This window comes from Athene noctua, chromosome 29, assembly GCF_965140245.1.
Source record: "Athene noctua chromosome 29, bAthNoc1.hap1.1, whole genome shotgun sequence".
Lineage (NCBI taxonomy): Eukaryota > Metazoa > Chordata > Aves > Strigiformes > Strigidae > Athene > Athene noctua.
In genome coordinates this window covers 1,641,011-1,666,151 of record NC_134065.1, presented here as the reverse complement: position 1 = coordinate 1,666,151, position 25,141 = coordinate 1,641,011, and the positions used below count along the sequence as shown (strand labels likewise).

Below are 25,141 nucleotides of genomic sequence, written 5' to 3'. Positions count from 1 at the left end.
CTCCCACCCTTGCCCAGCGCCTGTTGGGGAGGGGGGGGCTCTGGCTGCGGGGAGGGCTGAGGGGCTGCAGGGACCCCCACCTGGGGTACCCCGGGGGGCTCGGGGGCTCCTTGCAAACCCTTTGTGGACGCAGGCAGGGATGGGGGCTGCCAGGATGGTGCCCTGCTGCTCCACCCTCCCCTTGCCCAGGTCGGCTCCTGCGGCCGGACCCTGTGCCGTGGGCCGTGGTGCCGTCCCGGCTGTGCCCAGCTGCCCAGGGAAGCCAGGTCGGCTCCGGCAGCCCCGGTCGCGTGGTGCCGGCCATCCCTGCCCGCCAGAGCCCACGCAGCTGGCGCCTGCCCGGCTGTTGGTGTGTCCTGGCCCCGGCTCGGCCCCGGGGCTGGCCAGAACAGGGCGAATCAATGAATTCCCCAAACGGGGAGGTCCGGGGGAGGGGAGAGCGTCCCAGCACAGGAAAAAGTCTTGGCAGCAGCACGACCCGGGCAGAGCGGTGCCGGCCGCCCCGAGAGCACGACCCCATGCGCAGCCCCGGCTCCTCGCCCCCAGCTCCGCCGCCCGCCGTGAGTGACCCCCCCCTTCCCCAGGGACCCCTCGCCCAGCCCCACGCCGGGGGGTGGTGGCAGGGAGGTGGGGGGGTGCTGCAGGCAGGGGCGCACGGACCGCTGCTCTCGCTGTCTCAGCACAGGCAGGTTCTGCGCTGGGGGTTGGTTCTGGGGTCACGTTCCCACCCGACCTTGGGGACCCCCGTCCCACGGGGAGCAGCGCCGTGTCCTCACGTGTCCACGGGGACAGGCAGCCACAGGCAGCAGCAAACCCGGGCAGGGGCCGCGGTGGGGAAGGGGAGTGTGGTTCTACAAGCTCAGGACGAGGCACCGGGGACCCCCGCGGCCGCAGCACGCTCCCGGTACGGGGGGGTGAGGCCTGTCCCCGTCCCGCAGGTCATCACCGCCGCTGCCCCATGTTCCGCTCGCGGCGTGCGGGGCTGGTGAGGCGGCTGTGGCGGCAGCGCTGCGCGGCAGCCAGCCCCGAGGACGGCCCCGGCGCCCTCAAACCGGCGGCGCACGCCCTCTTCAAGAAGCTGAAGGACGAGGAGCTGGAGCTGCTGGTGCAGGCGGTGGAGAGCCGGGGCGCCTGCGAGTCCGGCTGCGTCTGGGCACCGCGCGGGGAGCCGCGGGGGGCCAAGCAGGCGTTGCCCCCCCAGGTCCTGCTCTGCCGCCTCTACCGCTGGCCCGACCTCCGCCAGCCCCACGAGCTCAAGCACCTCTGCTACTGCGCGGGGGGCCGGGGGGGCTGTGGCGAGGCGGCCACGCTCTGCTGCAACCCCCACCACTTCAGCCGCCTGGCTGCGCCCGGTGAGTGCCGGAGCCTCTCCTCACCCACCCACCCACCCACCCTCTGACCTCTGGTCCCGGGGGCTGGCTCAGGGCTCCGGGGGGGGCTCGAGTTGGGGGGCAGGATACATGTCGCAGCCCCTCATCCTCCTCTCTCCCCCGGCCCAGAGACCCCACCACCCCCCTACTCGAAGGCTTCCTGCAGTCCCTCCTGGCCGGACAAGCCCCAGCACCCCAGCACCCAACTTCTGGAGTTCAGCTACAACGGCGGGGACTGGCGCGGTAAGGGGGCTCTGCCAAGGCCGAGGGCTGCTTGACTCCCCCCTTACCCAGTGGGCAGGGGGGTATCGGGCAGGACTGACTCCCCCGGGCAGCTCTGCCCTCACCCTGCTGCTGGTCAGGGCAGAACTGGGGGACACAGAGCCTGAAAACTGGGGAGCGGAGCCGCAGCCAGTCCCGGCAGGACGAGGGGTTCCTGCCGGGGGACCAGTGCGGGTCCGGCCCCCCCGCCCCGTGGCTCCTGTTATTTTTGGCGGCGCCGGACTCCCCGCCGGAGGAAACGCTGCCCACGGGGACACACACAATGTGCCTTGACGCACACGGCCGCGGCTCCAGCCTGGCTGCTGGCCACCAGGCCGCTAGCCGCCGAGGCCCCACCTTCCCCCCCCCCAGGGACACCCCCCCCCCCTCACTGTGGTCCTCAGGGACAGTGGCCGGGGACAGCCAGTGACTCACACCCCGTGCCGGAGCCAGTGCTGGGACATCCCTGGGGCACCGTGTCCACCGATCTGCCCACTCCGACGGTCCCTGCATGAACTGGGGGGCATGGACACCCCCCCCATGCCCACTCCCTCCCCATCACCTCTCCCCCCGGGCTGCACGGCTCGGCCATGCCCGGCAGTGACAACTCTGCTCTCCCCCACCAGACACCAGCCTCTCACGGAGCTCCATTAAGGATGGCTACTGGTGCAAACTGGCTTACTGGGAGCACCGGACACGCGTGGGCCGCCTCTACGCCGTACACGAGGCCTCGGTGAACATCTTCTGCGAGCTGCCACGAGGCAGCGGGTTCTGCCTGGGCCAGTTGCCGGCCGCCCACCGTAGCCGCGCCGTCCGGCGAGCGCGTGGCAAGATCGGCCGGGGGCTGCTGCTGAGCCGGGAGCTGGGGGGCGTGTGGGCTTACAACCGCAGCGAGCACCCCATCTTCGTCAGCTCGTCCACTCTGGGCCCCCCCGGTGCCCGTGGGCTCACTGTCCTCAAGGTGCTGCCTGGTTACTCGGCGAAGGTGTTTGATTACGAGCGGGTGGGGGGCGCGGGGGGCCGGCAGCTCCCCGGGGAGGGCCCCTGTGACCCCCACAGCGTCCGCATCAGCTTTGCCAAGGGCTGGGGGCCCTGTTACTCCCGGCAGTTCATCACCTCCTGCCCTTGCTGGCTGGAGGTGCTGCTGAACCAGCCGCGCTGAGGGGATGGGGATGGGGGGGGGGGGTGTGCCAGGGAGCCCCCCTCTCCTGCCAAAGTGGCTGAAAGGGGGGTATGAGCTGGGGAGGGGGCCTCAGTCACCCCCCAGCCTCTCTCTTCCAGGGCTGCGCTGCAGTGGGGCCATCCTGGCCCAGGGGACCCTCGCTGGGATGCTCTGCACCAGCCCTGGGGGGGGGTCCAGTGCCCCCCTGTGCCTGGCTCACCGCCCTGCCAGCACCCACCACTCCTGGCCACAGGTCTCTTGCTGACACAGGGCACTATTTAATCTCTTTCTCTCTCTCTCTTTTTTTTTTTAATTTTTATTTTAATGGTTAAATTTATTTTAATTTATCTTATTTTTGTAAAAAAAGAAAAGCACTATGCAGGAGCCCCCCCCCCCCCCCGTGCTGTAGCCAGACCCAGCCAGGCCGGGGTGTGCAGGAGCTGGGCAGGTCTGGGGGAGGCCCGGGGGGGGCACAGGAGGGGAGAGATGTGGGGCAGATCCCCAGAGCAGTGGAGGGGGGAACTGTGGGCCTGGGGGTCATGGCAGGTATGGGGGGAACTGGAGGCAGTGAGCACAGCTGGAATATGGGGCAGGTGAGCACAGCTGGAGTGTGGAGCGGGTTAGAACAGCTGGACAAGTGGGGGGCAGGATCTGGGGCAGGCGAGCACAGCTGGATGAGCGAGGGGCAGGTTCTGAGTTGGGGAGCACAGCTAGATGGGACAGGTGAGCACAGCTGGATGAGGGACAAAGGAGCACAGCTGGATTAGTGAAGGGCAGGTTCTGAGTCGGGGAGCACAGCTGGATGAGGCAGGGGAGCACAGCTGGATGAGCGGGGGCAGGTTCTGGGGCAGGTGAGCACAGCTGGATGGGGACAGGGGAGCACAGCTGGATGAGTAGGGGCAAGTTCTGGGGCAGGTGAGCACAACTGGATGGGGACGGGGAGCACATCTGGATGAGTAGGGGCAGGTTCTGGGGCAGGCGAGCACAGCTGGATGCAGCAGGGGAGCACAGCTGGATGGGGACAGGGGAGCACAGCTGGATGAGTAGGGGCAGGTTCTGGGGCAGGCGAGCACAGCTGGATGGGGACAGGGGAGCACATCTGGATGAATGAGGGGCAGGTTCTGGGGCAGGTGAGCACAGCTGGATGAGGCAGGGGAGCACAGCTGGATGGGGACAGGGGAGCACAGCTGGATGAGCGGGGGCAGGTTCTGGAGCCGGCGAGCACAGCTGGATGGCGCATGGGCACAGCTGGATGGAGCAGGCGAGCACCCCTCGGGCGGGCGCTGGCCCAGCCGGGCCAGAGGTGCCGAGCTCGGGGCCGGCCCAGGGCGAGCGCTGGGGCCGGTGCAGGGTCTCCCGCGGGCGGTGCCTGTGGCGAGGGACCCCCGGGCCCCCCCGGCCCCCGTGGCAGCACAGGAAGCGCCCCCCCCCCCCCCATCCGGGGGGGGTAAAGCGCAGCCTTGGAGGTCCCGGGGTGCCCGGGGCTGCGTCTGGTATTTGTAACCCCAATAAACGGTGCCACCGGCACCAAAGGACCCCCCCGCTCCGTGTCCCCGCACGCGTGTCGGTACCGCGCGGGGACGGCGCGCTCGTCGCCCGCGGGGCTCGGCTCCGGGGACCGGCAGTGCCCTCTGCAGGCGGCCGCGGCCGGGCCGCGATGACCGCCCGGTCCTTCCTGCCACGCCGCCGGCCCGGCTGAGACGGGCCTGGCGGCTCCGCGGCCCCCGCCCGGCCCCGGCCCCGCCGCGTCCCCGCGGGCAGGAGGTGAGTGCGGGACGCGCCGTCGGGGCCGCCCCCCCCACCGTGCCACGGGGGAGCGGGCGGGTGGGGACCGGGAGAGCAGCCGCGGGCACCGAGGGCTCCGGCACCGGCAGAGCGCAGCGGCTACGGATAGCGGCGGCCCGTGGGGGCGGGCGGGGGCTCCGCGGGGAGCGGCGGGGCCGTGGGAGGCCGGTTTCGGGCCGGTGGGCGGCGGGGCCGGCGGCGGCAGCGGCGCGGAGGGGATTTTCTGCGGATTTCCCCCCCCCCTCCCCGTTCACACCCCCCCCCTTCCCCTCCGCCGCCCCCGCCGGAGCCCCGCGCCCGGTGGGTCGGTGCCCGCGGCGTGGGGGGGGGGCAGCGGGCAGGCGGACGGAGGTGATGCAGGTGCACGGACAGACGGACGGTGTGCGGGCGAGGGGGGGGGTGATGGAGGTGCGGCCGTGAGGGGGGGGCCGAGGCAGGTGGACGGACGGACGGACGGAGAGGAGGGAAGCGGAGTTCGAGGCCCGCGGAAGGAGCGGACGGGCCGGGCGAGGCGCAGCGGCAGGTGCCCGGTACCGGGACGCGGCGGGGGGAGGTGGGGGGGCCCGGCGCTGGAGCGGTGCCCCCCGGCGTGGCCCCCCCCGCCCGGCTGACATAACGTCTGCGCGGGGCGGTGTTTGCCTTGGCAGCCCGCGGCGGCGGCGGCGGCTCCTCACACTTTCCGCCGGGCAGCGGCCGGGCTCTGAGTCAGGAGCCGCCGGGGGGGGGGGGGGGAGGACGGGCGGGGGGGGCCGGGGTGAGGCGAGGTGAACCCCGGGCCGGGCCGGGCCGCGCCGCCGCTGCCTCCCGGGGGCCGGCGGCGGCCAAACAGGTTGCGCGGGGTCCCCGCCCAGGCACCTGCGGAGGGGCCGCTCCGGGGGGGCCCCGCCGCCGCGCCCTGCCCCAGCGCCGCCGGCGGCGGGGGGGGGTGGGGGGCTGCCCCGCCGCGCCCCTCGGCACCCGGCTCTCCGTCCCCCCCCCCCCCCCCGCCCGTTCCCCGTGCCAGGCTCTCCAACCCCCCACCCCCATCGGTTCTCCATCCCCCCCCTCGGTGCCCGGTCTCCCGGTTCTCCATCTCCCCCCGGTTCTCGGTGCCCGGTTCTCCACCCCCTCCGTGCCCGGTTCCCCCGCCTCCTCCCCCCCCTCCCCTCCATGCCCGCGGGGCGGAGCGGGGCGGGCTGGCCTCGGGGCTCGGCGGCCGCAGCGGGCGGGGCGCGCTCGGCGCCTGGCACCGGGCGAGGCGCCGGCGGGGCCGCACCGGGCTGCTGCCCACCCCCCCCCGCCGACCCCAGTCCCGGGGGGCCGGTCCCTGCGCGGCCCCGTTAATCGCCGCCGTCCCGCGCCTCTGACTCAGCTCTTCCCTACCCCCCACCGCACCCCGGTCCCGGGGGGGGGCCCCGCATGGCCCCCGCCCTCCCGGGGGGGGGTGTGGCGGGGCGGATGGGCGGGCCCCCTCGCCAATAGGAGGCCGGACCGCCGGCGCGCTGCCCAATGAGCGGGGCGGGGGCGGGCGCTTCCTGGAGCCCCGGCGGCGGCGGCGGCGGCGGCGGTGGGGGGGTGGGGGGGGCGGGCGGGGCGCGGCGGCGGCAGGTGAAGGCGGAGGCGGGGCCGCGGCCCCGGGACCGGCCCGTAGCTCGGGCGGGGCGCGCAGGTGAGCGGCGGCGGGTGGGAGCGGACGGACCCACCGACGGGGTCTGCGCGGAGGGACCGACCGACCGACCGGTAGCGGTGCCGGTGCGGCGACCGCTTTTGCAGCCCGGTTGCGGTGAGTCGCGTGGATCCGGGATGTTACCGGCTTACCGGCGGGCACGGTCGGGGCGCGGAGCACCGCCCGCTCCCGGCGCACGGCCCCGGTGCCCGCCCGCCGCTGCTCCGCGCTGGAGCCGGCGGACACGTCGCCCATGGGGTAGGGGGCGGTCACGCGTGGGCTGTTCCCGGTCCCTCCGCACGGGGCTGTGGGAAGCCGGAGATACCGGCAGGTCCCCGCCGCCTCCCGGGGGCGGCCGCCAAACCTCCGGCCGGGGTCCGGTTGTGGTGCTGACCCCCAGCCCGGGGTCCCCCGTGGGCTCACACCACGCGTGATAAGGGTGCTCCTGCCGTCCCACCGCCCTTCCCGCCCCGATGAGCAGCTCGGCCACATCCCCGGCGGTGCGGGACGGCACCGTCACGGCGGGGAGCATCTCGGGACCCCCCCCAGCTGCGCCGGTGCCGGTAGGGGCGGGAGCCAGAGGGTGGGTGCCCCCGTGTTGCCCGTGACCTGCCGGGCCTGGCACGCTGGCAGCGGCGGCGGCTGCCTGGTCGCTGGCCACCGGCGAGGGGCCGCACGGGTGGCCACCAGGCCCGGTGGCTCGGTAGCACCCGCCAAGCACCGGTGGACTCTGCCCCCCGCGCACCCAGCCCTGCTGTACCTGTTCCCCCCTGGCCGGCTGCCCCCAGCCGGCTGTTTGCCCGGGGCGGGGTGCGGTATTTACCCTCCCGCCGCGGCCCACGCCGGAGGAGAGCCACCGTCTTGGGCCGCGGCCGCCCTTGACCCCGGGGCCGCTTTCATCGGGCGAGGGGACGCGGTGCCGGGTTCGGCGTGGCGTGAGGCTCGGTGTGCCTCGGTTTCCCCCGGCACAGCCGAGCGGGGAGCAGGTGGGGGTCCCCCCCCGGCACTGGCAGAGGCACGCGGCAGCTGCCGGTGACTCGAGGCCGCGGTGGCGATGCCGGGTGCTGGGAGCGGAGGGAGGGGCTGGGCTCAGGAACTTGAAGCGAGTGTGTGGAGAAGGGGAAGCTGTGGGGCAGGGGAGGGTGTGGGGCTGGGGGCTGGCTGGGGCTGGGGGTACCCTTACCGGGGACTGGGGTGCAGAGCGGGTGAAGCCCCTGGGCACGGGGAGGTGACCGGCGGGGGGGGGGGGGGGGGGGATGGTGGCGTTGGGTCCTGGGGACTCTCTGAGACCCCCCGCCCGGGCATGGGCTGGCCCAGACCCCCCCTCGCCGGCAGCACCGCGGTGCTGAGCCCGAGGCCGTGGCAGCGCGGCTCTGCCAGCTGGTGCCGGGCACCCTCGGTGCACACGTGGCACGAGCGCGACGGGCCTGAGCGCGGTGGGGGCGGGCAGTGGGCGCAGCGGGGGTGAGGGGCCAGCACAGCCCCCGCTGTGCCCCGGCCCTCGAGGGGTGGCTGCTGCCCCGTGCGCGGAGCAGGAACTTCTCCTTCGGGGCGGGCGGCAGATGATGAAACCACGGAGAAATCTCTCCTGGCAGCGCGCGGGCTGCTGGCGGGAGCCCCCGGGAGCCCGTGCTCCCCCTGCGCTGCCGCCACCGCCTTTCCATGGTAACCCCACCGCGGGAGCCGGCGGGGTGCTGGCGGGAGAGGCCGCCCTGTCTGGGGGGTTGGCGCCCGCCTGGCTCCCCGCGGCAGCGCTGGCGTCCCCGACATGCCCCGGGAGCTGCGTGTCCACACCCCAGTGAGCCCCGGGGCGTCTGGAGGACCCGGCGAGGGGCTGGGCTGAGACCCGTCAAACTCGCTTCATGCCAGGGAGGTGACGCTTGGGTGGCCGTGCAGGTGGCGGGGGAGGCGGCCGGGGCCGGTGACCTTCAGCGCACCCGGTGCCTGGCCACGCTCCGTGTCCGGGGATGAGTGGCCAGTTCACGTGCACGCCGGTGCGGCGGGAGCTGCGGGGCCCGGGGCAGCCCGTGGCCCCGGAGCCGGTGGCGTGACTCGGCGGGACCGTGGGCGGGCGGGGGGACCGAGCCATGGCGAGGGAAAATGAAAGCAGGTGATGCGGAAGGAGAAGTAGGTCAGGCGAGCGCTGGCCTCTCCCGGCAGCCTCGGCTGCGCTGCGTGCTCTGCTCTGCCCCGGCTGTCCCCGCCGTGTCTCCGGGCCCCATGGGCAGCGGCTGGAGGGGGCGGTGAGTACGGGGGTGCTGCTGCCGGGTGCTGGGTCCCGGGCAAGGTGGGTGCCAGATGCTGCCTGACCTGGACGCCAGCAGGCTGGGGAGCGCGGCCAGGCTGGCAGGCACGCGGCGGGCACGGCAGCACCCCGGTAATTTTGCTGCGGTTCACCTCCCGCGGGTATCCCCGGGGCCACGGGGCTGGGGGCCGCGGTGAGGACGAGCAGGAGGATGCTCCGCGTTTGTCCCACTGCGGGGCCGAGGCGGGGAGGGGAAGGGGATTCCCGTCCCGCTCGGGCTGTGCTGAGCCAGCCGGTGCCGCGGGGACATCCCGGCGGGGCTCGGGGCTGGGGACGGCTCGGGGACGGCCCCGTGTGCCACCGCCGGGCTCCACGGCCGGCTGTCCCCGGCCCGGCTGCGGGGCTGGGGCCGTCGCCCTCCCCACGGCGCGGGGCCGGCCGGGGTCTCCCTCGCAGTGCCTGCGGGGGTCGGGGAGGCTGCGGTGGGCATGGCCCTGGTGGCAGCGCTACGTGGGCTCAGGGGGGATTAGAACCGCTTGCCCCCCCTTCCCTCCCCCGGGATCAGCCGTGGGCAGCAGGGAGCTGGCAGCAGGCAGCTGCCGTGGGGGCGGAAGCTGGGCTATTTCGGGGGGTGTGGAGGGGGGGCCGTGGGCTGACACTGTCCTTGCCGGGTGACCCCAATGGGACCAACCCCGCCCCGGTGCTGGGATGGAGCATCGGGGCCTGTCCTGCGCCGGCTGGCGGTGCTCAGCCCCTGGGGTGCCGTGAGGACAGGGACCCCACGTCGGGGACGAGATGCCACCAGCCTGGGGGGCCCCCCGGGGCCGTGTGGTGCGGCAGGACCTGGGGGGTCTGGCTGCCCTCCAAGGGGCTCCCGTGACTGTGCTGCAGGGCGAGCGGCACCGAAACCAGCTTGCCCTGCGGCTGGCAAGTGGGACCAGCCGCGGGCAAGCCTGCCTGTCCCAGGCCGAGGGCTGGTAGAGCCTCATCCTGCTGCCACCAGCACCCCTGTGCCCAGGCTCAGGCTGTCAGGGTGCCTGCGGGCAACCGAGTCTTGCTCCATCCCAGCAGGGTCCTGGCCAGGCTGGGCCGTGCAAGCTGGGGTGTAGCGGGATGCCCGGCTCTGCCGTGTCCCTCAGCACTGGCAGGGGGGTGGCCTGGGCACCAGCTGGGCTCGGAGCCCTCTCTTGGCCGAAGCCTTGACCCCTCAGCTGCTGCGGGACCTGCGGGTGTGTTTCACCCTGTGCTGAGGTGATCAAACGTGGGGTTTGCTGTTGACCATTTCCTTCCTGTTGCCCCCCCTCCGTGAGCTCCATTTCGGCAACCCCTTCCTTCCTTCCTACCTTCCTTCCCTCTGCCTGCTCCTGCCTGCACGTGGCCCCGCTCCTCGGGCTGCGCTGGCAGGGAGCAGCCGGGGACAGCCCGTGTCCGGCCTCGCGTGGCCACTCCCCGGCACTGGGGATGGCGACACTCGCAGCGGGGAGCCCAGGCGTGACCCACAGAGGCCACGCACCCTTGGCCACATCTGTCCTGGCCACCCATGAGTGAGGAGGTGGCCGTGGGACCCCCTGTCCTGGCAGGTTGGGGTCCCCCGTGTCGGGAGGCGGGGATGCCTGTGGCGCCCGTCCTGCCGTCGGGAGAGGGGCCGGTGCCATGCGGGAGCTGGGATGCTGCCGGAGCCCCGTCCCAGCTGTGTGCGGGATGGGGCCGTGTCCCATCACTGGTGACACTGGTCAGGGTGCCACTGGCCAAGGCAAGGGCGGGGCGTGGAGGAGGATGGATGAAGGTCAGCCCATCCTCCCCAAAGACCAGCGCCTCCACCGCTTTGGTCCCCCTCTCTGGGTGGGCACCCCCGGTGCCCCCGGCCGGGGCAAGCAGCAGTTTGCGGCCGGCGCGTGGGTGGTTGCGACACCCCCAGGGTGGGGGGGACATGGTGACTCACCCCAGTGGGGCCTGGCCACCAGCGGGAACCCTGAGTCAGGGCTGCGTGCCCATGCCGTGCCCCTCCCTGCCCGCCTCGCCCACCTTATCTCCCGCCCTTAGCACCTGGCACACCTGGGCCAGGGGGGGCTGGCGCCGTTCCCCTCCTTTATGGGGAGCAAAGGGCAGGCAGAGGGTTGGCAGGCAGGTGCCGCGTCCCTCCCTCCCTCCCTCCCTCCCGGGGATGCTGGCCCGGGGCCGTGCCCCCCGCTGGGGTGACTGGCCAGGCCGGAGCATCATGGCAGCGTGGTGGCAAGGCTGGCTGCGCCGCCGCTGCCTCCCGGCCGCGCGCTGCCGGCACTCTGGGCATCGGGCTGACCCGTGGCGGCACGGCCGGGCCCTGCCCGGCACGCGGTCCCCAGCGATGGGGGAGGCGGGATGCCATGCCAGGGACCACCGGCCCTTATGGGCGAGATGCCGGGGCAGCTGCTGCCCCTCTGCCCGCCTGCCGTCCCTGCTGCCCGCCCGTGTGGTCGGGTTCTTGCACAACCCGGCTCTTTCCGCGAACGTTGCTGAGGCCAGAGGTCCCCTCCCTGCCAGCTGCGCGGCCGCGCTGGCACAGGGCTCTTCCCCTTTCTGCCCGGCCTCATGCTGCTGGCAGCACCGGCACGGCTGCCCGGAGCCTGGCCAGGGCCGTGCCAGGGCCCCCCCAAAGCCGAGGGGGGGCCCAGCCCCGCCGCAGCACCCTGGCACGGCCCTGGCCAGGCTGGTGTGGGCGGCCGGGGCGGATGCTGGGTGCCGGCGGTGGGGTGTGGGGAGCGCTCCCCGGGCTGCTAATTGCTGTTTAGCTGGGGACGCAGAGGGTGTAATTACAGGGGGGATTGCGCGAACCTGCAGCCGGCCCCAGGGGGCTGCGGGGGCACGGCGGGGGGGGCCATGGCCTGTGGTTGCCCCTGCGCAGGGAGCAGAAGGGACCAGGCAACACGGTCTGTCCAGGGGCGTCCTCAAGCCCCCTCCTCAAGTCACGGCGTCCCGCATCCCCCGTGGGACCTCGGGGACCCGCTCTGGGGGCAGAGCGGGACGTGTATTTGCAGGGTTGGGGGGCGGCTCCGGGGCTGGCCGGGCAGGCCACAGCACGCCACACCGAGCCCAGCCCTGCGGTGGCAGCCCCGCTCCCGCCGAGCGCAGGCGCCCTCCCGGCTCGGCCAGGCCCGGCCGCGGCCAGCGGCGAGCACCCAGCGCCCTGCCTTGGGGCGGCGGGAGGGCGAGGGCCCGTCCGACGCCTCGGTACGGAGGGCCGGGGCGGGCGGCGGGGAGGCGATGCCGGTGGCGGGGAGGGGATGCCCGCGGCACGGGGCGCCCGTCCTACCGGCGCTGGGAATTTCCTCCCACGGGAGGGGGGCCAGGGGATGCCCCCCCGCCCGGTTCCGGGTTGGCGCCCCACGGCACGGTGCCGGCCGCGAAGGGTTAATGCCGTGTGTGTTCTGGGAAGCGGGGCTGGGAGGTGCGTGACCCGGGGTGTGGGCGTCGACTCCTTTTGAGGTGGGATCCTGCGCTCAAGTGCAGCGGGGAGCGGGGCCAAGTTCACACAGCACCCTGCCTTCCCCTCCCTGCCGCTCGCGGGCCGCCGACCCGGCCGCGGCGCAGCGCCGAGCCACCCCGGGACACGTACCAGGTGAGCCGCGCGCCCACCCCGCTGCCACCCGCCGTCGTGGCGGAGAAGGTGCCGGGGCAGTGGGGACTTGGCGTGGTACAGCCGGGCACGGGGAGGGCCGGGCACGGCTGCTCCGGCACCAACCGGAGGCTGCCGGGATGCTGGTGTCGGCCGAGCCCTGCGTCGCCCTCGCTGCCGGTGGGGTGAGATGGGATGGGAGGGGACGGGCGGTGAGGTCCGGGTCACCGGGGCCTGGCAGAGCCGGGCCCGCGCCCTGCGGCGCCAGTGCCAGGCAGCCGGACGCGCCTCTGCCTGGCCCAGGCGGCGGGGAAGGTTTTGGCAGCAGCCCGGGGGCCGCGATGCCAGCACGGGGCTGGCGGCAGGCAGGGGGCTGGCGCGGGGGCTCAGCCAGGGCCGGCATCTGCTTGGCCCTGCTGCAGGTGCTGGAGTTGGCGCTGAGGACGCCGCCGGTCCCGCAGCCGCCTGCTCGGCCGTGGCGGGGCTGCCCGTGCCCAGCCTCCAGCCTGGCTACCGTGCCGGGCTGGCACCGGGCCCCAGGAGCTGCACCGGGCGCAGAGGCAGGGCTGAGCCGCCGCGCTCAGACCCCCTTCCCCGGCGCCGATGGCCGAGGCACACGGCCGTGCCCGCGAGGCTCTCGAGGTGCTGGGGACTGGGAGCTTTCCAGGTGGCACCACCGCGGGCACAAGGAACCGGGTGGCAGCAGGGGGTCGGGGTGGGTGCCGTGGGGCTTGCTCCCTGGCACCGTGGGGTGGGGGGGCTCTATTTATCACTTTCCCTCTTCAAACCATTTCCTTTCGTCTCTGCTCGCTGTTTTTCTTCTTTCAAAGAGCGGGACCACTTCCCCCCCCCGCCCCTCCAGCACAGGGACCACTGGCACACCTCTGGCACGTGCCCACTTCAGGACTAGTGCCCCCCAAGCCCACCGCCTTCCCCGTGGGGTGGGCAGAGGGGCTGAGCGGCCCCGTGGCCCACAGCCACGTCGCCCCCCCCCCTCACCGCAGCAGCCGGTGCTGGAGCCACCACAGCCTTCGGGCAGGGTGATGATGGGGTGCCGGGGGGATGCACAGCCCGGACCCCCAGTCCCCTTCCCGGCTCCTGAAGGACGAGGGGCCCCGGCGGGGCGAGGGGCCGGGGCCGGGTCGCTGCCTGGTGCCGCGCTCCCCTTCCTGGGTGACTCATTCTCCCCAGTGCGGCTGTGAAGTCCCTCGACAGCGTTTGTGACTCTTGTGATCGAAAGCAGCAACACTTGGCAGCAGCCTGAGGTGGGGGCTGTGCTCCCCAGGGGACCCCAGCACACTCTTCCCTATGGGGGAGCAGGTGGGGGGACCCTCCAGGCACCCCCACCCACCCCACATGTCCCCCGGTCCCCAAGCTGGGGCCTGGCACAGGCTGGCACCGTACAGGGTGCCATCCTGGCTCGGCGGCACGGGACACAGCCCGTCCCTGTGCAGAGTGGGTGCTGCAGGGCTGGACCCCCACCCTGCTGCGTGCGGCTGTGCCAGGGCACCCAGACACCCCCCCAGGGCGGGGTGGGGGGGCTGGCAGATGAATGGGGCCTGGCCACGGTTGCGCCAGGCGGCCCGGGCCGGCGGCGGGATGTCAGGGTGACCTGGGCAGGCATTGTTCCTGCTGCCACCCGCCCTGGTGTGGGAGCCAGCTCAGCGTGGGGAGCGACCCCCCCTCTTTCCCCGGCTCCGTGTGGCTGCTGCAGCCGAAATGGGGCCCGGCCGCAGGCATTGACGTAACCGAGAAAGCCCCGGTGCGGCAGGAGCGGGGGCATCACTGCTGGCCCCCTTCCTGGCCCGTGCCCCCCTGCGCCATCGTCACCGGTGCCAGCCAGGGAACGCCGGGGGGCTGGGGGTGGCTCTGACACCCTCACACCTTGTCCCCCCCCCATTTCCTTATCACGGCTGCAATCTCTTCGATGGCAGCACCCGCTCAGCATGTGACTTCGCTCCAGCGGGGAGGATGCGCGGGGGGGTGGGGGTGTCGGGGAAGAAGCCGTAACGGGCGGTTTGGTGCGATGGAAAATCCCCCTCCTGCCGCCACCTCGCCCCCGCCCTGCCCCGGCCCCGCGGGCTCGTCCGCAGGCATCCGGCCCCACGGCCGCTCACGGGGGTCCGGCTCCCTCACCGGGCTGGGCCGGGCCTCCGCCGGTGAGTTCCGTGGCACTGGCAGCACCGAGGCGGCTCCCACCCGCACCATGACGACACGGCGCGGCCGTCGGCCGTGCCCGTTCCTCTCGGAGCTCCCCACCACCCGCCAGGGTACGGTGGGGCCTCGACCGCTGCCCTGGGCCCGGGCACCCCCGGTGCATGAGCCCCGATACACGGGCACGTGCCGGTGGGTGCCAGCCCCGGCCCTGCAGGCAGGAAGAGCCCTGCGAGCACCCAGTGCCCGGGTGTGTCGTGGGGCTGGGGGTGCTGTGGGCACCAGGGGACAGGGAGGCTCTGTCCTGCTGCTGTCAGGGTTTAGCTGGGCGAGGCAGCGATGGAGGATACTGGTGCCACCCGCCTGTGTCAGCCCTGGGCGTCCGCAGGGCTCCGGGTTGCCCTCGGTGGGTGCCACATCTCCATCGTCCCCCTCCAGCCCCCCGAGCCGCGGCGTGGGGCGCTCGCCTCCCCTAATCCTGCCCCTGCTGCTAATCCGGCCTAATCCCACCGGGGGCTGTCGCTGCCTGTTGGCTCCCAGGGCCATGATGGTTTAATCACCCCTAATCCGCTTGCCCCCACCCGGGCGGGCAGCGGGGACCCCGGCCGGTGGCGGGACGGGCTCCTGGCAAGATGGGGGGTGGCGGAGCGGGGAGGGGGGGGTTGGCCATGGGCGCTTGGCGCCGGCGCCGGCATCCCGGGCGGTCGGCACTGCCCGGCTCCCAGTTTCAGGGGCGGCTGCCGCCTGCCATGCCGGTCGGGCCTGCTCGGCAGCGGCTGGGGCGGCTCCACAGCCGGTTGCTCCGGGGCCGTTCCCAGCCGCCTGCCGAGGCAGCCCCAGCTGGCGGCCGCCCAAGCGCAGGGAGCGGCCGGCACGGGGATGGGCCCCTGTGCCGGGGGCCGCCGGCCGCGCCGCCCCTCCACGGGCAAGAGGGGGCACGTCCCCCGCGCCCGCCGACGGCACAGTGTGGCTTGGCACGGGCCGGCGTGGCGTGGCCGGGGTTCAGTTCGGATGGGCCTGGCACAGCTCGGCGTGGCCTGGTGCAGCTCAGCGATGGCCGGTGCTGTGTGCCACCCTCTGCCGTGGCTTGGCGAGGCTCGGTGTGGCACGGCGCTGGCAGCACCGAGAGCCTGGATGTGGTGGTACTGCGTGCCCACCCCTGCCTTCCCCAGGGTGGTGGCAACTAGAGGGACATCCCGCCCCCGCTGTCACCCAGCAGCCCCGGTGTCACCCAGCAGCACTGGGCGAGCGTTAACCCATGGCCAGGCATGGGGTTGTGGGCTGGGCTGCTGCAATCAGAGCTGCTGCTGCTGCCTGTGCCCTGCCTGTGGGTCCGGAGGGCTGCGGGTTTCCTCTTCCCACAGGCTCCATCACCTGCCCACACCAGCTCCAGGGGACACGCGGGTCCACGGTGCAGCACCGTGAGGACCCCGGGTGCCAGGGCCAGGTTTAGGGCTGAGGCCAAGCCCAGCCAGCCGCAGCGTGGGAAAGGCCCGGCTCACTCAGGCAGGGCTTGGCTGGGCGAGGAGCGGCCCCAGGCTGGGGCAAAGGGAGAGGGAGGGGGCCGGGCCCCCACCGGGAGCGGGGGCAGGAACCGGCGGCGCGGGTGCTGATCCTAATCTGCGGTGGCAGGAAGCGTGGCCCCCGTTCCCAGCCCGGCTGGGCTCTGCGGGGCGGCCCCCGGCCCTCGGGGCCCTCTTCCCGGCACTCGCCCGCCCACCCGTGCCCGCCGCCGGCGAGGCCCGTGTGTTCCCAGGATGGGGCTGCTGGGAGCCGGCGGCTGCGCCCCGGCCGTGCCGGGAGGCCGGGGGGCCGGGGGGTGGGTGGGCTGGCGCAGGAAGCGCCGCACCTCGGCACCGTTCAAAGGCACCACGCCGAGATTTCCCCCTTTGCTGTGGTGGCACGGAGGGCGGCGCGGGCGGCGGGGTGCTGGCAGCGGAGGAAGCGAGGGGGGCTGTGGCGGGGGGCCTGCCGCCCGCCAACCTTGGCATTGAGGACGGCGGGGGGAGTTGAGGGCAGCCCCTGGGCCCCCCAGCCAGCCCTGGTTCGGTGTCCCACCGAAACCCCGGTCTCTGGTGCCACCGCCACCGAGCCCCGTGCGACAGAGGTTTCCTCGCAGCCCGGTTTCGCGGCAGAGCTGATGCTTCAGCCGCGGCGTTTCCTCCGAGTGCCGCCGTCTTTCGGCTGGTTCCCGTGCCAGTCGGTGAGCGTCCCGTCCTTCCCGCAGGTGAGGACGATGGCCAGCCCGGAGGACGACCTCATCGGCATCCCCTTCCCCGAGCACAGCAGCGAGCTGCTGAGCTGCCTGAACGAGCAGCGGCAGCTCGGGCTGCTCTGCGACGTCACCATCAAGACGCAGGGGCTGGAGTATCGCACCCACCGCGCCGTCCTGGCCGCTTCCAGCCGCTACTTCAAGAAGCTTTTTGCTGGGCCGGGGCCAGGGCAGGAGGTCTGCGAGCTGGACTTTGTGGGGCCGGAGGCGTTGGGTGCGTTGCTGGAGTTTGCCTACACGGCCACGCTCACCATCAGCAGCGCCAACATGGGCGAGGTGCTGCGAGCCGCCCGGCTGCTGGAGATCCCCTGCGTGATCGCCGCCTGCGTGGAGATCCTGCAAGGCAGCGGCATGGAAGCCCCCGGCCCTGACGACGGCGACTGCGAACGCGCCCGCCGCTACCTGGAAGCTTTCGCCGCCATCCCTGAGGGCGAGGCGCCCGCCCCACCGCCCCCCCGCCCCGCCGCTCGCCGCAGTAAGAAGACCCGCAAGTTCCTGCAAGCCCGCGGTGCCCGGCTCAACAACCACACCGAGGAACCGCCCGCTGAGGCCGAGAGCTGCGGCAGCCCCCCGCCGCCTCCCCGGCCGCCCTCACCCCCCCTACCCGAGGGGCTGCCCCTGCCCTACGAGAGCTTCGAGCTGCCCGAGGAGGAGGAGCTGCCCCCGCACCCCTTCCCCTTCCCCTACCAGCCCCCCCTGTCCCCCGAGGAGGCCGGCTCTGATGAGGACGCCATCGACCCCGACCTGATGGCGTACCTGAGCTCGCTGCACCACGAGTCGCTGGCGCCCGGGCTGGATACACCCGACAAGCTGGTGCGCAAGCGCCGCTCGCAGATGCCCCAGGAGTGCCCCGTTTGCCACAAGGTCATCCACGGGGCCGGCAAGCTGCCCCGCCACATGCGCACGCACACGGGCGAGAAGCCCTTCGCCTGCCAGGTCTGCGGGGTCCGTTTCACACGGTGAGTGCTGCCAGACGGGCCCTCCCTGCCTAACGGGTACCTGATGGCAGCCCTGTGGCACCTCTGCCAGCCCAGCCAGTGCCTGGGCACATCCCTGGTGCTGTGCAGGTCCATGGGCTCTCTGACCCCCTGAGTGCAGCCGGACAGGCCCTCCCTGCCTGACAGGTGCCCGACGGCAGCCCCGTGGCACCTCTGCCAGCCCCACCGGTGCCTGGCCGCACCCTGGCGTGGTGCTGTGCATGTCCGTGGGCTCTCTGCACCCCCCGAGTTCTGCCGGACTCAGGGTACGGGCAGCGTCCCCCACCACACCTCCCCTTCCAACACCGGCTGCATCCCTGGTGCGGTACAACCCATATCCCCCCAGTGCCGGTGCCACAGCAGCCCCCACGTACCCCCCTCACAACCCCACCGGAGCACCGAGGCTCCCAGCGCCCTGCGGAGCATCCCTAACCGTGGGGCTGCTGGGTGCCGGCCGCCCCGTGGTGACGCCTGCCTGCGTGTGTGTGTCTGTGTCTGTGTGTCTGTGTGTCTGTGCGTCCCCAATTTTAGGAACGACAAGCTGAAGATCCACATGCGCAAGCACACGGGCGAGCGGCCTTACTCCTGCCAGCACTGCAGCGCCCGCTTCCTGCACAGCTACGACCTGAAGAACCACATGCACCTGCACACGGGCGCGCGGCCCTACGAGTGCTACCTCTGCCACAAGGCCTTCGCCAAGGACGACCACCTCCAGCGGCACCTCAAGGGCCAGAACTGCCTGGAGGTGCGGACCCGCCGCCGCCGCCGCGACGAGCCGCCCCCGCCGCCCGCCGGCCCCCCAGGCCTCGACCTCTCCAACGGGCGGTTGGAGGGGCTGCGCCTTTCCATCACCCGCTACTGGGGGCCGGGACAGCCCGAGGAGGAGGAAGAAGAGCCGGAGGGCGAGGAAGGGCCGCAACCCGATGACGCGGTGCCGGTGGAGACGGCGTAGGGGCCGCTGCGACGGCGGGCGCCGTGCTGGGCCGTGCGAGCCGTGCCGTGCCCGCCGGGGTTTCTGTTCCCGTTTTTCCCGTCACGGTTCGTTCCCAGTTATGCAAAGGGGGAAATTCCCCCCTGGCCGATTTGCACAATGGGGTGGGGGGGGTGGGGGGGGGAGGAGGTGTCCCCACTGCCCCCCACCGTGCCTGGGCGGTGGAGCCCCGGCAGGAGGGGGGTGGGAAATGGGATCGGGGGTGGGGGGGTGTTCCCCCCAACCCCCCCTCTCCGTGGATGCCCCCCACACACACAGCGGGGCTGGGACCGGGTGGGGGCACCCACAGACCAAGCCCCCCCCACCCCCCCTCCCCACCAACCTGTTGGCAGGGGGCGGGGGGGGGGCGCCGCCCCGCACTGTACATAGCTTGTGTTCTCCCCCCGCCCCGTCCCCGTCCCAAGCAGCCCCTCCCCGGCGAGCCCCCCTCGCCCCTGCACTCCCGGCTGCTTTCTCTTGGTTGCACTATTCGGGTGAGCCCAACCGGGTGCGGGGCAGCCCCGGCCCCCACCCGACCCCCCCCCAAGCCCCTCCACCCCCTCCAACCCACCCCGGCCCTGTGGGACCCCCCTCCCCGGGGTGGCCGGGCCCCAGCGGTCACCCCTCTGCCCTTTGCACATGCCCCCCCCCAGGGCGCAGCCCTCCCCGGGGGAGCAGGGGACCGGCACTATTTGCCTAAAATAAGAGTTTATCTATATTTAAAAAGATGATGTAATATATTCCCCCCCCCGGCCCCTCCGCTGCTGCCCGCCAGCGCTGCCCGGCCCCTGCGCGTCTGTCCCTTGCCACGGGGTGCCGGGAGGGGTGATGGGGACGAGGGGCTCGGCTCCCGTCATGGCTTTAAAGTGCCTTATGGTGAACTTGAAATTTTCGGCTACTTGAACCTCTCTGGTGTCAGGAACCAAACGAATAATCGGCGGGCGGCCGCCCCCCGCCCCGCCGGGTCGCCTCTGTCTGTCTGTCTGTCTGTTTGTGTTTGTTTTTTTTTTAAACGAAGGCTGCTTGGTAATAAACGGAGAAGCAGGGACCCCCCCCGCGCCAGTCTGTCTGTCTGCCCTGTGCCCCCTCCCTGGAGCAGCCCTGCTCAGGCCTGGGGGAGTGAGTGGGGCTGGGGGCACTGTGGGGTGAGGGCACCACAAGGACACGGCTGGGAGCACTATGGGGATGGAGAGGGGGGCACCGTGGGGCTGGGGGCACTGTGGGGCTGGGGGCACCATGGGGACAGGGACAGGGCTGGGGGCACTGTGGGGTTGGGGATGGGGGCATGAGGGACTGGGGGCACCATGGGGATGGAGAGGAGGTCACCATGGGATTGGGGGCATCACGGGGATGGGGGCATGGTGAGGCTGTGGGCAGCACGGGGACAGGGACAGGGCTAGGGACACCACGGGGATGGGGCTGGGGGCACCATGGGGTTGGGGTCACCACAGGGACACAGCTGGGGGTACTACAGGGATGGGGACACCATAGGGATGGGGATGGGGGCACCATGGGGATGGGGGCACTGTGGGGGCAGGGACTGGTCTGGGGGCACCACAGGGATGAGGATGGGGGCACCACGAGTCTTGGAGGCACCACAGGGACATGGCTGGGGGTACCACAGACATGGGGATGAGGGCATGAAAGGCTGGGGACACCATGGGGATGGGGACACTGCAGGGACAGGAACAGGGCTGGGGGCACCATGGGGATGAGGATGAGGGCATGAGGGGCTGGGGACACCACAGGAACCTGGCTGGGGGCACCATGAGTCTGGGGGCACCATGGGGATGGGGATGGGGTCGTGAAGGGCTGAGAGTACTGTGGGGACAGGGCCAGGGCTGGGGGCACCATGAAGATGGAGATGAGGGCACGAGTCTGGGGGCACCACAGGGACATGGCTGGGGACACCACAAGGGTGAGGATGGGGGCATGAGGGGCTGGGGACACCACAGGAATGGGGCTGGGGGCACCACAAGGGCAGGACCACCATGAGGTGCCAGATGCCAACTCAGGACACCGGGACTGGTGCCTCGAGGACTAAGTGCTTTATTCATCAGCCCCTCCCCACCCACCCCAGCGGCTCCCGGCTTCCACCGCGCTGCTCGGGCTCCAGCCACGTCCCTGGAGCCTGGCCCCATGTCCTCGCTGCCGCGTGGCACCGTCCTGCCGTCACTGGGCCCTGCCCTTGCTGCTGGGCGGCTGCAGGACCGTCACCTCCTCCAGCTCGCTGCCACTGCTCTCAGGTCGCTCCTGGTAGCTGAAGTCCAGGCTGGGGTGGATGGAGGGGGGCGGGGGGCAGACCAGTGTTGGGGACCAGCACCCGCAGTGCCACGGGATGTCAGGGCCATCGCCCTCACCGGCCCTCACCTGGAGAGCGAGCTGTCCTCGCTGTCCCCCCCGCTGCTGTCCCCGTCGCTCTCCTCACTCTCCTCCTCCTTCAGCCGGGCTCGCAGCCGGGTTACCAGCTCCCGGGACAGCCGTCGGCTGCCCCCCCGGCCCCCCGCCACCTCCTTGATGCGCTGCCGCAGCAGCCGCCCTTGCTCCTGGCCCCGCAGCACCCGCACAGCACCCAGCCACAGCTCCACCGTCTCCTCGTCGCTGGAGTCTCTGCGGGGACGGAGCAGGGGGATTAGGCTGCAGCCCACCCTCCCCCTCCAAAGCTCCTGTGGGCCCCCTGCACCCCCTACTCACATCTCCTCATCCCCGCAGTCCGGGTAGCTCAGGGGGCCCATGCAGACGGAGCAGATGTTGCGCAGGGTTTGGTAGCACTCGCTGCAATACAGCCCTGGGGGAAAAGGGGCCGTGAGACAGGTGGGAGATTTTGGGGGGGGGGTGTGGGGGGTGTTATGTCCCCATTCTAGAAAAGGGACGGGGCGGGGGGGTCCTACCTTTGCAGTTGGGCGTGATGCACTTGATGAAATCCGGCTGCTCAGCCATCCCGCAGGCCAGGCAGCGTTTCTGCTGGACGCCCAAGAACCGAAACAGCCGGGCAACAGCGGGCAGCCTGCAGGCAGGGAAATGATGCTCCATGGGGCAATGCCACACCCCGGGGGGGGGTCCGCGGCAAGGGCAAAGCCCTTGCCGCGGACCCCCCCCGGGGGATGGCATTGCCCTTTGGCAATGCCCAACAAGCTGCTTACCTGGAGGTGAGGAAGAGGAGCATGTTGCCTTTGCTGGCATCACCCGTGTGCCGCATGGTAGCTTGGCGCAGGGCACGGAACAACCCGGCCCGCCGTGCCAGGATGGTGCTGTGGAGGAAGGTCGTGCGCTCCTGGCAAGGCGGGGGATGAGGTGAGGACAAGTGGTTGCCAAAGGAAAGTGTGGGTAGGTCTGGGGGGGGGTGGGGGGGGGGCACGGGGGGGCTTCTAACCTGCTCGCGGGCCGGGTAGTAGGCAGCACACACCACTCGGCGCAGCCGTGCCACGTGGCTGCCGAAAACGGCGATGAAGAGGCAGATGCCGTACAGGATTCCTGGTGGGAAGAGGATGAGACACACAGGGGTGACCCCCCACACACTCCTGTACTCCCCCCCCCTACCCCAACCTGGCATGCTGAGGGTGCAGCCCCCCTCACTCACCCATGTTGATGTAGGTGCTGTAGTCGGGCTCCACGGGCTGGAGGAGGCAGCGTGGGGAGAGCACAGAGATGTTGCCCTCCTGCAGCGCGTCGAAGGCAGAGACAACGTCCCGGAAGATGTCGCTGGCATAGCCCTTCCCGCTGACACTGACGCCCAGAACTGCTGGTGCTGTGGGACGAGTGGCTCAGTCCTGGGGAATAGGGATTTGGCCACCCACAGAACCCCAGAATCATCCGGGTTGGAAAAGCCCCTGAAGCTCCTCCAGCCCAACCATGACCCTCCCCCTGACCGTTCCCAACTCCCCCAGATCCCTCAGCGCTGGCTCAGCCCGACTCTTCAACCCCCCCAGGGATCCCGGGGACTCCCCCCTGCCCTGGGCAGCCCATTCCAACGCCCAACAGCCCCTTCTGCACAGAAATCCTTCCTCAGAGCCAGCCTGACCCTGCCCTGGGCAGCTTGAGGCCATTCCCTCGGGGCCTGGCGCTGGGGCCTTGGCTCCAGAGACTCACCCCCCCTCTCTGCCCCCTCCTGGCAGGGAGTTGCAGAGGGCCAGGAGGTCTCCCCTCAGCCTCCTCTTCTCCAGACTGAACCCCCCCAGTTCCCCCAGCTGCTCCCCAGCAGACCTGTGCTCCAGACCCTGCCCCAGCTCCGTTGCCCTTCTCTGGCCACGCTCACGTCACTCACCCGTTGCCCCAAAGCCCCAGCCGTGGCTAGCAAAGCACCTAAGGGTGCTGCCCCAGCACGGTGGGTGCCACTCACCCCTGGCGACGATCTCCCCCTGCAGCTGGTGCCGGACCAGGTCAAGTAGCCAGAAGAGGCTGTAGTCGGCCAGGATGATGCTGAGCCCCAGCAGCACGTGGCGCAGGACCCCCACCAGCTGCAGCCCGTACCGTCGCCGCTCCTTCCGCGACAGCCACAGCGCGGCTGGACAGGCATGGCAGCACCGTGAGGACACGCAGTGTGCTGGGGACACCCCCTCCAACCCCCCCATACGATTCCCCGCTGTGGGGTTCATCTGGGGGCGTGGGACTGACCTGGGGGGATGTAGCGGCCCCTCTCGCGGGCTGACAGGGGCAGCACGGTGGGTCTGCCCTTCTCTGCTCGCTGCAGGTCCAGCTCCACGAAGCGCCACGTGATGTAAACGTTGTCGAAGGTGTCATCCTTCAGGTACCGGCGAAGGTACCGCAGTGCCCTGGGGACACAGAGGGGATGCTGGGCACCGGCACGCTGGGTCCCTGTCCTCACAGAGGGGGGAAAAGGGGACCCCAGCCTGCTCACTGGAAGTAAATGTAGAGGATGGCGCAGAAGGAGATGTGCGTGAAGAGCCCCAGGACCCGGCGTGTGGGCTCTATGTGCTCCCGCACCGCCTCCATGATGTCCAGGGCCACCTCCCCCAGGCTCTTGCTGGCGCTGAGGTTGATGTTGAAGCGGTGCACAGCTGAGATATTGAACTCAAACTCCCGGCGGACACGATCCAGAGCGTCCGTGAGGGCTGTGGGGGTGACAAGGTGCTTACATGGTGCTTGGGGTTGGAGTGAGAGCTGGGAGGCGGCAGAGGGGAGGTACAGAAGGACCCCTGAGCCCCCCCCCAGCACCGGGATACTCACGGGCTGTGATTTGCCTCCTGACGAAGTACTGGATATAGTGTGGGATGACGCAGAACATGGCGGTCACTGCGGGAGAAGGGGTGTCTGTGCCAGGGCGGGGCCCCCACCGCGGGCAGGCGTCCACCCTGCCGCCCCCCACCCCTCTGCAGCTGTCCCCCACTCACAGCCGGCCAGGCCACAGAGCGGCTTGAAGGCGACGATGATGTAGCAGAGGAAGAAGAGGAGGGGGATGGTGCGCTCGCAGTTGCTCTTGGCGTCGTCGAAGAGGCGCATGCAGCGCTGGAACGGCGTGCCCATCTCCCTGTTGCACACCCTGCTCATGTTCGCCAGCCACAGCCAGACGTTGCGCAGGACCCGGGCTGCGGGCGGGGGGAAAGGCCGTTGGGGGACGACAGTGGGGACAGGGATGGGCCGAAAGCAGGTGGGGGGCTGCTGGAGACAGCTCTGCTCACCAACATGGCTGACGGAGTCCATGATGGAGCGGAAGAACTTCCGGGCGTGGTCACCCACCACTTTGGCTTTCTGGGAAATGTCCTTGATTTTGGTCAGCATGTCTGCGGAGGAAGGGCACCCCTGACTGCACCCCGAGGGGCGAGGGCAGGCCAGGGCCCGCCAGCACTGCCCCCGGGAGGGAAGGGACGGGGCCCTCCCGCCCTCCCGTGGCCCCCAGCCCTTTCCCTCACTCAGCAGCGGCTCCTGGGCGCGTTGCAGCCGCTCGGCCGTCTGGTTGAGGGCGAGCTCGGCCCCACACGACAGCGACTCGGCGGTCTGGGAGAAGTTGTGCAGGATGTTGGTGCAGGGGCCCTGCACGGCCATGCCCAGCGCCAGCAGCAGCATCAGCATCTTCCCCTCCCCTGCCGGGACAGCACAGCCCTGGGGGTGAGCTGGGACCCAGCACGCCCCCAGCACCGCCCCCCCCCCGGCTCCCGGCAGTGGGACCGACCGCCTGCTTACTGGTGAAGATGTGGGGCAGTGCCAGCAGCACGCTGACCCGCACCCTGAAGGAGAAGGCCATGCCCAGCCCCAGCCCCGCGCCCAGGGTGACGGTGGTGACCACGCAGTACCAAATATTGTGGCCCTGCGCCAGCAGCACCACAGCCCCATACATGCTGGCCAGTGCCATGCCCATCACGAAGCCACCGGTGCTGTGGGCCAATTCTCGCGCCTTGCTCGTCTCCTTCAGCCCAGGAGGAACTTGCTGAGGTTGCCTGTTCTCAGACTGTGGTGCCGGGCTCTTCTTCTGGCCCCTCAGCCGTGAGAGCAGCCCCATGCCGGGCCGAGCTCTCCCAGGCTCCTGGTGCTCTCTGAGGGATACAACAGGCAGAACAGGCCGCTCACAGCAGGCCGGGTCCCAGAGAGTATCTCACTCTGCCTGGTCCCGGGGAGAACCTCACCGTTGCCAGGGAGCGTCTCACAGCTGCCGGGTCCCAGGGACCAGCCCACTGTTGCCAGGGACTATCTCACAGCTGTCGGGTCCCAGGGACCAGCTCACCACTGCCAGGATGAGGCACAGAGCCATGG

At 71.6% G+C, this 25,141-nt stretch overlaps 3 protein-coding genes across 7 annotated transcripts; 2 read left to right on the top strand and 1 right to left on the bottom strand.

Annotated features, from left to right (window-relative positions):
- The first annotated feature begins 477 nt into the window (after positions 1-477).
- Positions 478-4,321, top strand: LOC141971529 (mothers against decapentaplegic homolog 6-like). The gene is made up of 5 exons (XM_074928932.1): positions 478-560; positions 939-1,352; positions 1,500-1,613; positions 2,258-3,632; positions 3,999-4,321. The coding sequence occupies exons 2-4, from the start codon at positions 959-961 to the stop codon at positions 2,791-2,793; spliced, it is 1,044 nt and encodes a 347-aa protein (XP_074785033.1). The 5' UTR covers positions 478-560; positions 939-958; the 3' UTR covers positions 2,794-3,632; positions 3,999-4,321.
- Positions 4,322-4,463: 142 nt separating this feature from the next.
- ZBTB7B (zinc finger and BTB domain containing 7B) lies at positions 4,464-19,481 on the top strand. 5 transcript variants are annotated; one of them, XM_074929276.1, is made up of 3 exons: positions 4,464-4,557; positions 16,442-17,445; positions 17,995-19,481. In XM_074929276.1, the coding sequence occupies exons 2-3, from the start codon at positions 16,451-16,453 to the stop codon at positions 18,413-18,415; spliced, it is 1,416 nt and encodes a 471-aa protein (XP_074785377.1). In that variant the 5' UTR covers positions 4,464-4,557; positions 16,442-16,450; the 3' UTR covers positions 18,416-19,481. The 5 variants fall into 5 exon arrangements, with proteins under 5 accessions (XP_074785377.1, XP_074785378.1, XP_074785375.1 ...); XM_074929277.1 differs by lacking the exon at positions 4,464-4,557 and adding an exon at positions 6,143-6,226; XM_074929274.1 differs by lacking the exon at positions 4,464-4,557 and adding an exon at positions 6,235-6,340.
- Positions 19,482-20,576: 1,095 nt separating this feature from the next.
- On the bottom strand, positions 20,577-25,139 carry DCST2 (DC-STAMP domain containing 2). The gene is made up of 16 exons (XM_074928772.1): positions 25,036-25,139; positions 24,575-24,924; positions 24,304-24,474; positions 24,073-24,174; positions 23,785-23,979; positions 23,621-23,686; positions 23,292-23,505; positions 23,048-23,205; positions 22,773-22,937; positions 22,014-22,181; positions 21,807-21,907; positions 21,577-21,707; positions 21,325-21,440; positions 21,128-21,221; positions 20,804-21,043; positions 20,577-20,705 (listed from the first exon to the last, which is right to left on the bottom strand). The coding sequence occupies exons 1-16, from the start codon at positions 25,137-25,139 to the stop codon at positions 20,606-20,608; spliced, it is 2,475 nt and encodes an 824-aa protein (XP_074784873.1). The 3' UTR covers positions 20,577-20,605.
- Between the last annotated feature and the right edge of the window lie 2 nt (positions 25,140-25,141).

Excerpts from the sequence above, each read along its gene's own strand:
- LOC141971529 (XM_074928932.1), top strand. The coding sequence starts at position 959 with ATGTTCCGCTCGCGGCGTGCGGGGCTGGTGAGGCGGCTGTGGCGGCAG. Across the intron at positions 1,353-1,499 it reads CAGCCGCCTGGCTGCGCCCG|AGACCCCACCACCCCCCTAC; the intron begins GTGAGTGCCGGA and ends CCCCCGGCCCAG. Across the intron at positions 1,614-2,257 it reads CAACGGCGGGGACTGGCGCG|ACACCAGCCTCTCACGGAGC; the intron begins GTAAGGGGGCTC and ends CTCCCCCACCAG.
- ZBTB7B (XM_074929273.1), top strand. The coding sequence starts at position 16,355 with ATGCTTCAGCCGCGGCGTTTCCTCCGAGTGCCGCCGTCTTTCGGCTGG. Across the intron at positions 17,446-17,994 it reads TGCGGGGTCCGTTTCACACG|GAACGACAAGCTGAAGATCC; the intron begins GTGAGTGCTGCC and ends CCCCAATTTTAG.
- DCST2 (XM_074928772.1), bottom strand. The coding sequence starts at position 25,139 with ATGGCTCTGTGCCTCATCCTGGCAGTGGTGAGCTGGTCCCTGGGACCC. Across the intron at positions 23,980-24,072 it reads GGACTCCGTCAGCCATGTTG|CCCGGGTCCTGCGCAACGTC; the intron begins GTGAGCAGAGCT and ends CCCCGCCCGCAG. Across the intron at positions 23,506-23,620 it reads CAGGAGGCAAATCACAGCCC|CCCTCACGGACGCTCTGGAT; the intron begins GTGAGTATCCCG and ends TCACCCCCACAG.